This window comes from Pungitius pungitius, chromosome 10 (assembly GCF_949316345.1).
Source record: "Pungitius pungitius chromosome 10, fPunPun2.1, whole genome shotgun sequence".
NCBI classification, from domain to species: Eukaryota; Metazoa; Chordata; class Actinopteri; order Perciformes; family Gasterosteidae; genus Pungitius; species Pungitius pungitius.
Genome location: NC_084909.1, coordinates 5,966,071 through 5,983,039, shown reverse-complemented (window position 1 = coordinate 5,983,039; position 16,969 = coordinate 5,966,071). Strand labels below are relative to the sequence as shown.

At 44.0% G+C, this 16,969-nt stretch overlaps 1 protein-coding gene across 1 annotated transcript in view; it reads right to left on the bottom strand.

The window, feature by feature from the left end:
* Positions 1–2,188: 2,188 nt before the first annotated feature.
* hs6st3b (heparan sulfate 6-O-sulfotransferase 3b) overlaps positions 2,189–16,969 on the bottom strand; it is a 45,734-nt gene continuing 30,953 nt past the window's right edge. The window contains exon 2 of the mRNA XM_037489539.2: positions 2,189–2,986. Within this exon, the coding sequence (XP_037345436.2) occupies positions 2,209–2,986 (778 nt within the window). The 3' untranslated portion in view covers positions 2,189–2,208. The remainder of the gene's footprint in view (positions 2,987–16,969) is intronic.

Here is a 16,969-nt window from a genome sequence, read left to right as displayed (position 1 = left end):
ATAATCTTTTTTTTTCCACAGCAGACTGAAGTGGCTGTGTGGAATTCAGTGTTTAAAATGACTTGTGTAAAAACACAAAACGAATTATCCTGCATTCACTTTAAGGTCCCTTAAACGTCTTTTCTTAATCATCTTAATAGCATGAGCAATGGATCCTATGAACACTCACTTTTATGAATTCATTTTACTTAATACAATTTGAGTTGCTCAGATATTGTGTTTGAACACTAATGTCTTGGTATTTTCACATAAATCTCATCATACCAAGACTCAAATTCTACCTCCTAAAAATATGTTTTCCTAGAAACCACTGATGTTTTTATGTAGCCACACATATCTAACGTTATATTTTGAATTTTATATTGGATTATTATTAATGATCCAAATACATTTTTCATTTATTTGGAATTTACCAAGCATCTAAAGCTGCATCTAAGGCTGCTTTAAAGAGCCTTTAAAATGAATGAAGTAGCACAAACAAAAGGGAAAGAAAAATCTGAAAATTAGGCTTTATTATTCAACATGATACCTTATTATTTTATATATGTTATCTAATATTTTATCAATAATCTGCTTACTACCACAAAGTTTATTCATTAAATTATACATTCTAGAAAACGATTCCACGTTCAAAGCTCTCTCTCCCTTGGAAACACTTGGAGTTTTATGTGCTATACACCTGGTCTTTGTCCTTTGTCCTTATCCAGCCTACCACATCCTCACTGAACTCAGTGCACCAGAACACCTCTGGACAACTTAACCCTGAATTCATTCAACACATTCACCGCGCGAGCTACATGAATCATTCAAACTAGACGACACACGCAGGTGATTCTTTAAAACGAAATAAAACTGTGCCCTCTGAGGTATTTTATAATGTATGTAACTGCAGTCAGAGACAATTAGTGAACATCTAATTTGATAAGCAGGGATTCTGAGTGAACTAGGAGGATAGGAGGAACAAAAAGCATCACCGAAGCCTACTTGAGCAGATAAAAAACCAGCCCTCTTTCATCTTCACGTAATGCCGCCACACCGATTGGGTCTGAAGGACTGGAGACTATCGGGGCAAAAGAAAACGACAGGCACGCTTTTTTTTTCTCTAACTGCTTTGAGGCACCAGTTTGTTGGCCGGTGCTGCGCTGGCATCACAGTGCAGCCGCGGTCAGCTCTACAAACACCTAAAAGCAGCCCGTGTGACGCGGAGCTGAATGCCAATTATCTCATTCCCAGCCAGGTCGTAGACCGGCCCCACGGACACGTTTCATCACCTGTGCTAATTAGCAAACTTTTAAGCTCTGTGACCCACTGCTTCAAAAAAAAAAAAACACCCACAAAATATGCTTTTTTTTCTCTTTATAATGTTTGACCTAAGGTAAGAAAAAGGACAGTTATTAAGGATGTGCCTGTGCCAGCAGCTTTGTGTGTGTACTTGTTATTTTCGTGAGACGCGGTAAAAAAAAAAAAGTACTGCATTTCAGAAAATGAAACATACTGGACTCTAACCTAAATAAATATAAGCATCAAATATCTTCCATGATTTCATTTACAACATGCATGCAAACAGCATGGTCTCTCTAGCGAGGGTTTCACTGTCATTGAATTATATTTGTCTCATTAACTTTGACTTAGAGCACGCACACCCAAATTGCATTATAATGTTAAAGTGTGACATGCAACCATCAGTTCCTCTAGAAATACATCACTCAGAGGGTTTTCCAACAGTTGCAACAAAGGCTTCAAAGACGTTCATCGCTTTTGCTTTGAGTGTCAGAATTAAAAGCGTTTGCAGTCCGTGGCAGGTTCTTTTGATTGATTTTTTCTTTCTTCTTCTTCTTCTTCTTTGTCCACCTCAGTTTACTGTCTAATAACCAAGGCCAAAGTGAAATGTCAAAAAAAAAAAAATGTATGAACAGCATTTAAAGATTTAAGACACCAAAGGGCACTCCAAGGCAGAGCTGCTGTGAGACTCACAGACTTGGCAGTTTTCACAAAGAAACAGCAGAGCACTCGGATCAGACTGAAGCTGAGGAACAGACAGATGTAGCAGACAGATTAATGGTGAGCTGAAAAGAGAGAGACCGGATGTGCAAGAGAGAGAGAATCAAAGGTTCTAAATCTGTTGCTCTCTCTCTCTCTGTCTCTCTCTCTGTCTCTCTCTCTCTCTCTGTCTCTCTCTCTGTCTCTCTCTCTCTGGAGACTAAATCCTCACCAACGGGCCACTTGGCTTGTGTAGTCCTCGGTGGTGGTGCTGGTGGGGAAGTCCCCCTCGCTCCCTTTCTCCGGGCCTCCCCCCGCCCTTCTCCCGCCCCAGCCCCCTGCCCCCCTGTGTTTGGGCGACCACGGCCTGCCCTGCTCCTTCCGCTCCCTCAGCCAGCGCCTCTCCTCGCGCCTCTTCAAGCGCACCTCCCGGTGCTCCCTCTGGCGGGTGGACTGGAAGCGCTGGAGGAACAGGTCCTTCGCGTACTCGTACAGCTGCACGTCCAAGTAGTTGAGCTCCTCGATGCGCCGGCGCACGGGCTCGCTCAGGTCCACGTTGGCGGCCCGCGTGCTGTTGATCTGCGTGAAAGCGGAGATGAAGCGCAGGCTGAACGTCCGCTCGAACAGGTACTGCGTCTTGCGCTGGAACTCGGTCAGGCCGTAGAAGGCCATGTTCTTCAGGTTGCTCATGGCGCTGCTCAGGAGGATGTGGTTGCGCTGGCTGTCGTTGATGGAGGACAGGTTGTAGCAGCCCACCAGGCTGAGGTCGGCCAGCATGCGCACCTGCCGGTTGTTGGCGAGGTTGGACGGGCAGTCCATGAACTCCGTCAGGGTGACGCCGGACCAGTCGTCCCCGCTGTAGCAGGTGGGCAGCTCGTCCTGGGTGGGCGAGCGCCCGTCGCACATGTGGAGCGCCGTCTTCCAGGTGGCGCCGCGCTGCACGTGCTTCCACTCGCTCAGGTAGCGGGAGACCGGGTCTCGCAGCATGGTGATGTAGTAGAAGTTCCTGCGGGGGGTAAAACAAAACACAGTCAGAGAGCTGCGGGGGGGGGGGACACGTGGTCGTCACAGAGTCGACAGATGGTGACTTTGGTCTGCCGCGCGAAACGTCCGAGGTCGAATGTTAATTGGCCTGAATGAAAATCTCACTAGTGAGATTATTTACAGTTTAACCTGATTTTACAAAAAAAAAAAAAATGAAACCAGAAGCGTTTCCATTGAACAGAATTCCACCACCTGCCAAAAAGGAGAATAATTGGGAATCAAGACAAATAGACATGCAGAAAGTGAGTCCAACTGACCCGACTAAATCCAGAACCTGTCACTGCTTCAAAATAACGAGGTTTCAGCGATGGCGCCTGAAAATTCTTGCACTTTTAACTGGATATTCTACCAATCATGTGTCACCAATCAAAGCAGTTAGAGGAGAAATCACTGGCATTCTGGTGGAAAATGGTTACTTTTTTTTTTTTTTCAAACATACTCCCCCCTCTAGAGTATGACTGTAGTTAATAGTTTCAAAAGGACAGTCACTGAACAAGGAAGCGTAATGCAAATAGATTCATACCTTTCTGTCAGTGTCAAGACAGGGAATGGCTACAATCACATTTGATTTTGTTTTAGACTTAAAACTTTAATACCAAGTTTGAAGACCTTCAAAGACATCTGGGCTACCATTGTATGTCAAAGTGCACTCTGATGGAAAACAAATGTTGGACAGGTGTTGGCCAGGTAAACCTTTCCTCGGGGGATGTCTTGTGAGTGCAATGTGAATTTTTAACGACGTAACCCTTTTCCCCGGAGGACAGGGAGGGCGGATAAAGTGGAACGTGGCCCTGAGATTTCACGCTGACTCCATTGCTGCCCCCCCCCCCCCCCCCGCTCCCCCCCGTTGCTGCTTCGCTTCTTTCTGCACGGCAAACATGCACACCGTCTCTCCCAGGAGGGGAACTAAAAGAGTTACACAAACACTCTCCTGTGCTTACACTTTATTGTCCTTCAGGCTTGGATTCACACACACACACACACACACACACACACACACACACACACGTCACACGGGGTGTGTATTTAAGGGAGAATATACTATTTGCTGTGTATTCTTAACTTACTTGTTATGTTATTGTCCCAATCAGCTGAAACACTGAGATTAAACCACGACCACTACACTGTGTCTGAGTCTGCTTCAGGAGTTTGTTCTAAAGGTGAAACAGCCACCATTGTTGTTTGTGGTGTGGATTGTAAATGGGAAACCTGTTCTCATACCAACATGCCCATATAGAAAGCCAATGTTATTTACTTTTAAGCCGAACTTTTGGCCTATGAGGTGCAGCGTTTCACTGTGGGAGGGACTGACATGTGGAAACATTCTTTCAATCGTTTGAGTAGTCGTACTGGGCCCAGTGTACTGTGAATTAATGCTTCTTTTTGTGCCTTACATTACCCCTAGTTAACAAGAGTCAAACTATTTTTCTAATACCAATTTAAAATTGCCAGACGCCAAATCCCCAAATCAGGACGCCACTTTAGTAATAATCTGCAAAGTACATAGGACTGATAAAGGATATTAAACAGGTCAATTTGAGGTCAATTCACACTGAATACGGGAAAATGTTTGAGGGTACACAAGTTCCCAAATAGCATCTTTACTATATCCCACTATAAAAAAAAAAACACAAGAATGACAAAGGTAGAAGATGAAGTGTATCAGAGGGAGAGTTGCTCTTACGGGGTCACAGGAACGCCGCCGCTGACAAAATTACCCGACATGAGTCAGGCAAGAAGCTGTGATTACCGCCCTGGTGGCAGCAGCTGCATCCTGGCACTTGTTCCTGGAGTCGGCTGGCATCAGATACGTCCTCATTAGACTGTCTCTGGGACGTAAACACACGCGCCAAGTGTTGTTTGAGTGCACTCGAAGTCCCAAAGGTCAGTTGCATGCGCCATCACTGTCAAAATGCCCCCCCCCGTTCCCCCTCATCCCACCGGAGTGATACAGATGGCTGTCTAAGGTGTGTGTGTGTGTGGGCGGGCGGAAAGGGCGGGGGGATTGACCCCCTTTTACAGTCAATTCATACTCAATATCAAAAAGGTACTAAGAGAATATTTCACTGCTGCTTTACAGCAGTGCGTAGGGAACAGATTTAGACATTTAAATATATTCTGACGCATCCGTTGGACCGAGCCAATTTGAAAGGAAGCAGGAAGAAGAGACGCGTTTGGTTCAAGGTTTGGTTAGAGTTGTATTTTTCGTATCAAATCTTAAATAACTAGCTAAATGAAGGATATAACATGCACCCAGTGACAGCGGCCATTCACATGCATGTTTATGAAATTCCACTTTGTCAAGTGTGTACATTTAGAGCCAAAGTGAGTTAATTTATTTGAGACAAATATGTGAGATCCTGGTAAAAAAACCTCACATCTGATCAGGTGTGTTCATCAACACCAGCAGTAACACTCTGGTGTTGATTAATTCACATGCCGTCGGGGGATGCTGTAACCAAAACCCTTCGCTTGTGAGTAGGATTGTGTTCACTGTTACTGGATGACGGAAACATTGGATGCAGCGGGTGGAGAGGGAAAAGCTTTCATCGTTACTAATATTTGGAGGCCGGGGATTTGGCCCCATTATCCTTCTTGGTTTGAGTCAAGAACCCTGTGAAACTCTAGTTTATCATTGATCAATAATGGATAGTGGACATATTGCAGCTCATTCCACCCTAGAACACTCACATCTGTATGTGTGTATCGCTGGAGCACAAACCAAACAGAGGTCATTGAGCAGAAATACAAGAGGAATTTAAAAGTGTGCATCAAAATGGGAACCAAAGCAAGCAATGGAGCAGAGGACGGAGCTACAACTGACTATTATATATAATAAGCTTCTTCCTTGGCTAAACTATTTGAGGGTTCCTTTGAGGAAAAAAAGACAAAACATAGGCCAAACATTATCAAAGTACATGTCTACTCTCAGCAGGATTTTAATGCTCACAACAGAAAACTGCAGAAAAGAGGTGTGCTCAGGAGTAAAGATGGTCGGCATTCATGCTCAAAACAAATTGATAGCGCTGGACTACATTCACCCACAATGTGATGCACAACAGAGTAGAAGGTGTTAATCACTGCTGGAAACATCCAAACTAATTGCAGATTGTAATGAAACAGCCCATCAGAAGGCAAATTATAGCGTTCTGAAGTCAGTCAGAATCGCATTAATTAAAGGATTTTAGTATGTTTGTTACCTGCGTATTAACTGCTGTAAGCGTATAAAACGATGATGAACACAACGTAGAAGAAAACAGCGTCGACAGCCATGGTTTAAATTTTTGTTGCTTCAATCGTTTCTGTTTTTACAATTCAAAGTGCCTTTGATTACCTTTTAAAGCCAAACATAAAGTATTATTCTTTGTATGGTGTTCAATAAAAGCACGTCAGCATATTAAAATATGCTAATTCACGTTAACACACTCATTGTTGTATTTTACAGTTGATCAGAAACCAGAATACAGGATCAAATTTGATGAAGTGGAAGAGTCTGAGAACAGGGTTTAATTTATTCCTGCCTGTTGTTCTCATTCCACCTGACAGCTCGTCATGCGTCACCCAGGAGACGGGTGTTGACACGGGTAATTGCGTCAACAAAATGTTATTGAGTTATTTTGAAGTTACATGTACGTATAGTATAGTTTTAATTGGTCTATGACCTTATCTCACACACGTTGTTTGCCTAAACTTAAGCAGGTGTCTTTGTTTGAATTTGCGTTGCTGCAGTGGAGCGTCATAGTTTGACGTGTTAGATTGTGGGAGAACTCAATGTCATTCTCTGGGGAAAATGACGCTCTGTAAAGTTCATGGCAATCAATCCAGAAAGTTGTGAAGACTCATGGTGAAGATAGAGGAAAACTGCGGTGATCCTCAATCATTACAATTCATCCTCTGGGAACCTTGAATGTCGGTCAGAGCAACAGGAACAAAGAGATTTCCTGCACCTTGTATGGCTGAAAACCAGCTGTCTGAATAATGTCACCAGAAGAGCCCCATAACCCCCCAAGTCAATGTCAGAGCAACAGTCAATTGGGTTTTTAATTGCCTGTAATTAACTTCAATGACACAATCTCAGCCCACTGCCTCTTGCTGATTGCATGCTGCTATAACGGTCGTAGCACTTTCAGGCCGAGTGCGTGGTGTCAGGGAGCAGATGAACCGAATTCACTTACCAAGACTTCCAAACGTGGGAGTTGGACGCCCTTGCCGGGGGCTCGCGGGTGGGTCAGACAACACGGAGAAGCCAACGCAGAGGGCAGGGAATAGGGAAAGTTGCATTGTTGTCCCAGTACAACAATGCAACTGGTAGACAATGTGTGCGTATGTGTGTGTGTGTGTGTGTGTAAGCAGTATCATCTAAACCTTTTTTTACCTGTGTGCAGTCTGTTGACTTTTCTGATTCATCCTCACAATGTTACAGCTTCCATCTCTCTTGATTGCTCCCGTGCAACGTGTCATTCCCCAAACAGTCTCGTGCACGACAGATGGGCGTGACTGTGGATCACGGATGACATCACAGCTACACGGCATGCGGCCGAACCTGATTCACGTGCAGCATGTTCACGTGCATCTACTCAAGCTCTCTTTTTATATTCGTGCCGCTTTAGTAATGACCATGATAGTGCCATGCGTCTCAGACCAAGTACCGTGACACCTTTTGGATTTGTACCATCGATGCAATTCAGAATCCTTGAAGTCAGTTAGCTTCTTGCTAATGACGATGCACTGTACATATAATTGTTTCTGGTATTACAAATGGCTGTGCTGTTTATGTCTGCACTCATTCCGACAGCTTTGGTGGGCGGCGTCACATGCGAGGACTTCAATCACGATTAGGCAACATTTAAACAAGTAGCGAAAATATCTGGGAGTTTGTAGAGTTGAGATGAATGTTCCTAGAAGCACAGAGTGAAGTCCACCCAGGAGAACGGGGCATTCCCGTAATTTTCGCACCTTCGCTTGACTCCTGACCTTTTCTCCACTCTGCAGCTCCTCCATGTCCTACATTAGTGTGAGACATTAGTGTTCCCTCCGGATCCATAACCTTTGCTTAAAGGTTGTCACATTAATCATGCTGGTGATTCCACTCGTCAATCTCCCTCTGCATCTGCTGTGTTTATCTCTTGCTATGCTGTGCATCCCCTCTCCTCACTGCCCTCCCGCTTCAGACGCTGCATACAAACGACCGTCTCTCTCCTTCTTCACACCTCGTTTTTTACGGCCCGTTCCGTGCGACTCCTCGTTCGGGTAAATTGTGGCGATGATGAAGGTTTATGGGGGGGGGAGGAAGGCAGCGTGGGGATGTCTGACTGTATCTCGTCAAGCGATTTCAGGCTGGCAGTTTTGTATTTTAAGATGTGAAATCAATGAGTTGAACATCATGCTAGTTGCCTCTGTCTTTTTATTTAAAACCATGGTGACTATGGAGTTTATAACAACTCACAGCACTGCGACAGTTTACATAACTTTTACCAGCCCTTTTAACAAGAAGGTTAATGCAAATCATTAATAGTTTAACCATGATGTTTATTGATTAAATTAAGTAAAGTTGCAATTAACATACAGCATCAGGCAAAATGGAAATATTCCTGGGTTTACTGACATTAGTATTAGTATTGGACTCAAAATTAATTTAAGGAATAGTTTCCCCATAATAATATAAATATATATGTTATACTCACCTGCCTAGTCTATACAGAGAAGAGAAGTTTATAATATGATTTGAATTACCTGTAATAAAGATGGCTTGAAATTCTTACATTTTTTGGTGGCTCAGCTGACCTTTACGGTACTCGACAGAACCTCCTTTTTGTGGGACCGGAGTTGTCTAAGTGGTACCAATTTACATTTTCACCAATTTACATATGCTACATTCTTAAAGAGAAATATCTCTTTAGCAAAAGTCCTAAAGTGCTGGTACCTCTTTGCAACTGTGGTACAGCACTTTATTCACAAAAAAAGAGATTTCCACTCAATAAATGCCGTTTTCTCAGACCGAGGGTCAAACCTCAAAGTTTCCAACAGTTAGTATCAGGTCATTTTTCCCCACAGCGTTTAAACATGGGCTGAGCTGCACACACATCAGAGCCGGCTCAGCTCACAGCAGGTCAGAACAGGAATAGAGATGTGCTAAAGGACCTGCCCTCAGCTAAACTACCTCAATTATATATATAGATATGATATAATTAAACACAAACTATATTAGTCTTTGGTAATACAGGGCATGAATGACATGTTCCTTGGCGGCAGACTGCGATGACTAACCTTCACCATTACATGTACGCCGGTGTAAAATCAATAAAAATGACTTTTATTATATAAACCTTGCAAGCAGGAAGAATAACTGACACGTAAAAGTCATGCATCGGGGCTACTCAAAGGCTTTTATCTTCGTAGGGGGAACATATGGTTGGGCTCTGGGCAAAACTGTGCTTTTATTCACAAACAACTTCATTTTCACTTGTGGCTGGTCTGAATATACCTTTATTCAACCTCTATCTAAAACGCTCCGCTTGAACTTTATGGTTGCCACAGCGATTCTATTTTAAATAGAATTCTATTTTAAATAGAATCGCTGTGGCAACCGTTTGTTTACTGTATTTATATTACACCATACTTGAAAATAATCTCACTTCTTGCAATGCTATACCCATATTATGACGCAATAGTTGAGGACCTGTTTGAGGATGTGTATGGTTTTACCATCACTGTGGCCACGCAGTCTGGGATGCGGCACTATGGATAAACTGCTCCTATTTAAAACCAGCAAGTGTGAAAGTGCCAATACTATCTATAGTGAGACTAATGGTTACATTCGGATGCATATCAAAGCCGTAGCCATATCTTCCATTAGGATAAATAGCTGAAAAGCCTCCCAGAATGATGTATGGCCACATCTAGTTGTGTATTTTAAGATCTAATATGCAAAGCACTGAACCCGTTGGTCCCGATGGGAAAGCCTAACCAGTCAGAGGCAAAGGACCCAATTAGATCCCAGATCTCTGGAGATTTCAATTCACAGCTTCGCATTGCTTAATATGTACCCCATACTATTAGTATTCCATCCATGTGTTGACATATTCTGTTTTAAATAGTTTGAACCTCGCTTCATCATGTAAAGTTGTGTTTGCATCTTGTATTGCTAGCGCAACGTGTCGAGAACATGCTGCATGTCAGGTGAGTATCCTTTGCTGTGGCTGTCACCATTGTCTCGGATATTACCTGCGCCAAAGGAATCATCAGGCACCTTCAGCGTGGTCTCGTCATTCTTTACAAAGAGATTCCGCGAACATTTGCTTCAGACTGTTGCACTGAAGCATATTTTTGTCACACGTATCCTTTTCACTTCTGCATCTTGTTCATTGCAACTGAAATATTTCCCTGCAGAGTGCTGCTGGGTCTTTGTCACGTGGTCGTCGGCGTGAATCCGTTCATAGTCTGCACGGCTTTCATTGGCTCAAAAAAACACTGCGTACCAAGACAATTTATTCCCTTCATTAAAAAGACATAAACGCCTCCGAGTGAAAGAGTGAGCCTTCGGGTCGCATGCTGAAAGAGGACGGCCATGCATCGGCTCAGCGTCGTCCCTCTTTGCCGATTTCAATAAAAAATGGCCGACAACCCCCGAGCGCGCTGTGCTCATCCGGCTGTTTGTCTGTGAAGTCCTGTTGTATTCGGGTTTCTGCATTTTGCGACAATTACTTTCACTTCTTAAATTAGTGCGTGCACAGATATGAGGTGAAAACAGGAGTGGAACCCATATCGTTGGCGTCTCAATCCACCACAACCCAGCATGCTTTGTTTTGTTATCTGCAGCTTTCATTAGTAAATCTCTCACGGGGGGGGGGAGATAATGCAGATCAGCGCCAGCTTTGAGGGGAGAGCAGGCCGGTTTCCTCCCGGGCGAACACGCGGCCTTTTGATTGCAATTCATCTTGATTAGTGCATCTTTTACCACTTCCTACAGTAAGTGTTATGTGCTGAACCATGTGTAAAAACCCTGAGTGCTGCGTCGGGTTGCTAAGATATCCAAAGAGAAATTACTTTTTGAGGTAATGACTCGCTCCATCCCTGCGTTCTTTAACTTCAGGAAATCACAACATGCTGTGATTTTATCGAAATCGAGCTTGGAGTCTCTGGACTAGGACTGCGAGGCCCGTCCCTTTGCCCCCCCTGGCGAATTCTCTCTCCACCATCTCTCTGGGCGAGGAGACGTCCTCGGTCTGTGAACTCAAGCGGCGCTACTCCGCACGCCAGGTCTCTGCGGTGCGTCTCCGCGCCGCTCCGTCCCTCTCAGACGAGACGAGAACGAGACAGGAGGCATGCATTATTCGTAACCGATACCGCTCCTTAATGGCGTCTGCGCTCCCCACGGCGGCGCATAATGGACCGTTTCTGAGGTTCTCGCATCTTGTTTGACTTTTTCGATGGTGACGGAATGGGGACAGTGGGTGTCACCTGGGAAGAAAGGAGAAGAAGGGTGGAACCTCGCGTTTCCTTGTCAGGGAGGTGGCATTGCGTTCACTTGACATGGTGCGCACACAGAGAGCGCTCGCAACCGGGAGAGGCGGAAACATCCGGCGGAGAAATTGCCCTTCAAAAGGGGAAACGTGTCAGTCTTTCTTTTATATGACAGAGACGCGGTAAAATGGAAATGTCACATTTCTGAAGGAAATGGCTCATCTAATAAAAAATAAAAAACTGTGAACCTTTCTCACAAGGATAGTGATTAAGGACCTTTTCCAGAAGGAAAAGTGCTGATTTTACTCGTCAAGAGTTTTTCGGTTTAGGGGGAGTACTGCAAAGTGACTTCAGAGAGAGCCGAAGACCACTTGTTCTGAAATACATACGGATCTGAGTGAGTGGAGTTAGGATTAAGTGGGTTTAATAGCCCGGTACCTGATCAGCAGGTGCTACTTTGAAAACTTTTGAATGGGCACACAGGCACAGTCATAGAGAAGAGAGGCAATCTGTAAAATAGGTAATAAATGGCACATTATTACTTACATTTTTGGTTTGGTGAAATATGCAACTATTATTACACGAATGAATAAAATCAATTCAGATTTCAGGGGGCACACCCAAGCCACATTGAGTGTGATCTAGGGGCTAATAAAGAAAAACCTATGATATAGAAAGTGTAATATGTGACTGTGGGATTTTCCTGCAGGCTAAAACAACAATGCGGCAGCTCACAGAAAAACCTTCATGAGCTAAGACACAAGAAATCCACTTCTGTTACGCGGCCAAGACGAAACAGAAGCACGTGCCGACTGAGCCTCATGGAGCCGACTGCTTTATCTGAACAAAATGTTGTTGGAGCGGAAATCTGCCCGCCCTGTTTGGATATGAAATACACCGCGAGCTGTGACCTTTCCACAATGAGCAGCAGCACATAAGAGCAGGGAGGGAAAGGGAAGGCTTTACCAGGGACGAGACCTAAATTACAAGGTAAATGAAACCATTTAGCTGAGGAATGCGGCCGGTGGGACGCCACCATCTTCACTCAAATCTGCATGCAGTTTGTCTTTAATGGGGTCTGTCATCTCATTTCAGTTGCCGGGACGACACCTGTTTGACCTCCACCGCCTCTCAGGCAGCGGAGAACAACGATTTAAGTGGCACTTAGACTTGTGTTGTTGCAGGGTCCATAACTGTGCAACAATCATTACTACTTCCTAACGACATGGTACAGTTGAAATGCATGAATATGACTCTATTTACTGTCTTCTGTTAGAGGGGTTATAAGTATAAGTGTGTCGACAGGGGAAAATGGCTGCACAATAGCTGAACGACAATTATAGGTTAGACGGGAAAGCTGACTCTCCTTTTACATGGGTAAGTGACTCCATGCAGTGGTGAAGGCCTTTTTTTTTCTCAATTTGAGACCAATTAGACATTGTAATATGACAGCACAGTTTCAATTACATTGATAGTGAAAATCCTCCCGCCTAATTATGCCCTCCTTTAATCTCGCTCTTTCAAAGATCTCCGCGAGAGACAGGAGGGGAGACGACAAGGCGTGTGCCCGCGCGGTTCGATGAATTAATTATACAGCCAGAAGAGGGACGCGAGTACACAGGCAGGAGGTGGAAACCACAGCACACGTCAGCTCACATAACACAGAGCTGGAGACACACCGAGAGCTTCGCATGCTGCCGCCAGAGCCCCTCCAGTGACTTAGTGCACACAACCCCATGTGGTTTCCTCCTCTCAGTGCGGTCATCTCACAGGAGGTTGATGTTTGGGGATATTTGGCGAAAACACGTTAAAGGCCAGTGGTTTGGAGAAACTTCATCTCCCACGCAACATGGATTGTTATAACTTTGACACAGGAATAAATAGTTCCATGTTGTACGATCAATAAAACCTGCTCTCTAAATAAGTAGTTTAATTATTCAGTGGGTGTAATAATCATGCAGAAAAGTTTGAATTTCCTTTTGTGCACATTTCGATGGGAGAAACTCCTCCATCAATTTAGCTGCCGGCCATGTGGAGCAAATAGGAGGAAAATTGGACTGAGGAGGCCTGATATTGAATTGGTTCTACTTTTGCTTGATTCTTTCATTTTATTCAGCAATGGATTTTTTTTGCAGCGCCTACGAACTACTTTTTTTTTTTTACAACCTATAAAAAATACAGCTTGCTGGCATTTTAACATTAATTTTATATTCCAGTTGGTCTCCCCGGGTGGTTCCTGAAGTTTTGCATTGTGATGAAGGCATATTAGTGCAGCTGAGAGAGTCACGTAGATGAGGCCGATTATCAGACGCTCACTTTAGTCCTTGCTTGGCACCGAGTATCAGGCATGCAGCACCGGAAAGGTTTTAACCGCGACTATAATCCCTGCCCTGCTGAGAGGGAGGGAGAGGGAGAGAGAGAGAGAGAGAGAGGGACAGAGTGAGAGAGAGGGGGAGGGGGAGAAAGGGAGAGAGAGAGGGGGAGAGAGAGAGAGAGAGAGAGAGAGAGAGAGAGAGAGAGAGACATTTACTTGGAAACAGTAAGGACTTTAGTAAACATTAAGGTGTAAAACGTTAACGTTATTTAATAAATTCAGTCCTTATTCAAGTAAACAAACAAAAAAAAACGTTTGACTTATTAATTTATAAATTGTATGTTTATTCTTATAGGGACCTGTTTAAAGCACATAAACCATGCACAATATTTTTATTCTAAGCTAGTTGTCAGTAGAAATAAAAAATGTTCAAGTTGAAATCCCCCCATTTCGCTTTTGTAAGCAGTATATAAAAATTTAATGAAAGGTATGTTAATATACATATGTTTTTATGTATATATCGTCCTATGGGGAGGCTAATGTGCTACAAGATTACAAATGTTCTTGTAAAACACAGTTTTAATAACTGTAATACGATAGATAGAAAGAAGGATGACCAACTAATCTCAGTGTCTGTGGGAGCTTAATGTTCAGCACATATAGATATAGTTACTTACTAGTTCATTGAGCACTGTGATATATTGATGACTTACTGGGGCTGCATAGTCAACACTATCTGTGCAATTCTGTCACAGACTTTCCGGATGGAAACTCGTGGCTCGGATATTGCTTCCATCACTAATATGATAACTGCAGAGTGAACGATTCATAAGCCTTCGCTGCCGTCACGTTCAAGCAACCACAGCCGCGATCAAATAGTGACGCTCTTTTTTTTTTTCCCAGCCGACTCTGTAAAAGCCTTTGATCATTGAAACGTGGAAATTGATGTAAACATATTGATTCCATACGGTGCGCCATCATTTTAACACGCGTTCTTTTTGCGACATGAATACATGAAACATAAACGGGTGCTACTATGAACGGCGTGTGCCGATGAGAAGACTATGTATCTTGTACTTTGTATCAAGGTATGATTCACAGAGCCCTCCCAAAAGCAGAGATACTTTAGAGGATGTAATTACTGAGATGTATGAGAGAACAGGGCAGACATGATCTTACTAAAGGTGTGAACATTGTCTCCTTTGAATTGTCTGAGGAAAGTTTCTATGTTTACTCATTATAATGAAAAAGTAACTAAAAAGTCAATACTCATATTCACAGCTAGTTAGTGCTCATCAAAGATGTATTTAACATCTCAGAAGCAACATGCCAGTATTCACATATTCAGCTTGTGTAGAAACTTAAAAGGTTTAATTAAGCAGTCAATCAACACTAGCGGTTATCAATGGCACCGTCCCTAGTGAGCGCAGCCCTGCTTACTCTAAGCAGCACTCCTGAAGTCCCATTCTGGCATTATTCAGGGTTCATGCCCCCCCTCCCACACCTGGGTGGGTGGTGATGGAGGCCTCCCTCTCATCTCGTGGCACAAACCTCATCATGCCGCAGACAAAGGTTGTAAATCGACTTTCCTCTCGTGTACCGCCCCGCATCCCGAAGGACGGCAGAGCGTCCTCCATTTACTCGGCAGATTAAGCAACTTTCTGGATTCAACAACGGGGCTCAATGAGTCCAGCATAGTGACACGAGATCTTACAAAAGCTCGGCGGAGGCCCGGCTGCCCTCCGGAGTCTCTCCCCCCCCCCCCCCCCGGCTCTCATCTGTCCACCGACACCGACCTCCTGCTCACTCCTCCAGATCGGCGGGTTAATCGAACGGCCGACGCTTATTTGGAGCCGAGATGGGGGTTTAAATCGGGTTTAATTAAATGTTGATGATTGTACCTACTGGAGAGCACTCATGAGTTGTCAGCAGAATGGGTTTTACAGTCTCTAAGTGTGATGGGCGGTAGAAAGGTGGAAAAGCATTTATACAGGCGCAGGTTTTTTTACGGTTGTAATGGTACGCGCGTGGAACCAAATGCACTCACACGACCTCTTTGAGCTTTTGTTTAACGCTCCAGAAACAGCAGGCAAAGTAACGTAGAACAAAGGGCTGGTAGGTTTACCAGGAGTTCGGCTGGCGGATTAAACCGGCAGCAGGAGACCCCAACTGAATGAATATCGCTAACCGGGAGGAGGGTGTGGAGCTGAACTGTGATGAAGGTATTGAATTAAAAGAAAGATTTTAATTCAACAGAAATGAGAATAAAAAACCTGCCTCGACATCATAATTAAAAGCAGACAAAACAAAAGTGACTTTCTTACTTTTTGACCGAACTCCAAATCTTATAATTACAAGCTCAAGATGTCTCGAGGGACCTCAGGGTCTATTTAGCTGCCAGCTGTGGAGGGCTATAAAAAAAACACACAAAAAAAAGAAGAAGCAGAAAACAGCAAAGATGAGCCAAAACCATGTGAAGCACAGTGTACACAGTGATGAGAATACTGTTCAGACCTCCCGATCATTGCAATACGCAAAGTACGGAATAAAATAGAAAAAGCAAGTCAGTCTCAAGTGGAAATAAATGTCTGTATCTAAACAAATATTCAACAGGTTTATTTTAATTTGACTTCGGACTACAAGTAAAATAACAAAGCATGGTTTTCACTACTTCTTTGGTTGATTTGTTCATTACTAAATGATGCCGATAAAAACCGGCCTAGCCTGCGAAACGCCGCGTTGGTCAGTACTGCGGTTCTGCCACATTGGGAAATTATTCATAAATGCGCAGAGTCAGACTCCATCAGCCGACTCCATCAGCCCCCGAAAAGCTCTGAGCTTCAACCAACCCGTCCTTTGCAAACGCGGGAAACATCGAATGAGCTCGCGTCATTCTACTGCACGCAAACCCCGTCGTGATTGTTTCAAAGCGCTGACTCGTGATTGGCTCACATGCACGCAGGGACGCGCGTAGCAGCGCGCCGACACGAGCGCCGCGGCCACCGTAATGACAAAGATTTTTCAAAACGCGTTGGCGCTTGAGTTTCCGCATCAGTAGATGGGATTTCGTTTTGGCGCAGGAAGTGAAGGAGGAGAAAGCCTGAGTGAACACAGAAACTTTTGTGAGGAAGGTCCATTTGTTTGGGCTGTAATGGGCCTGTGTTCCTT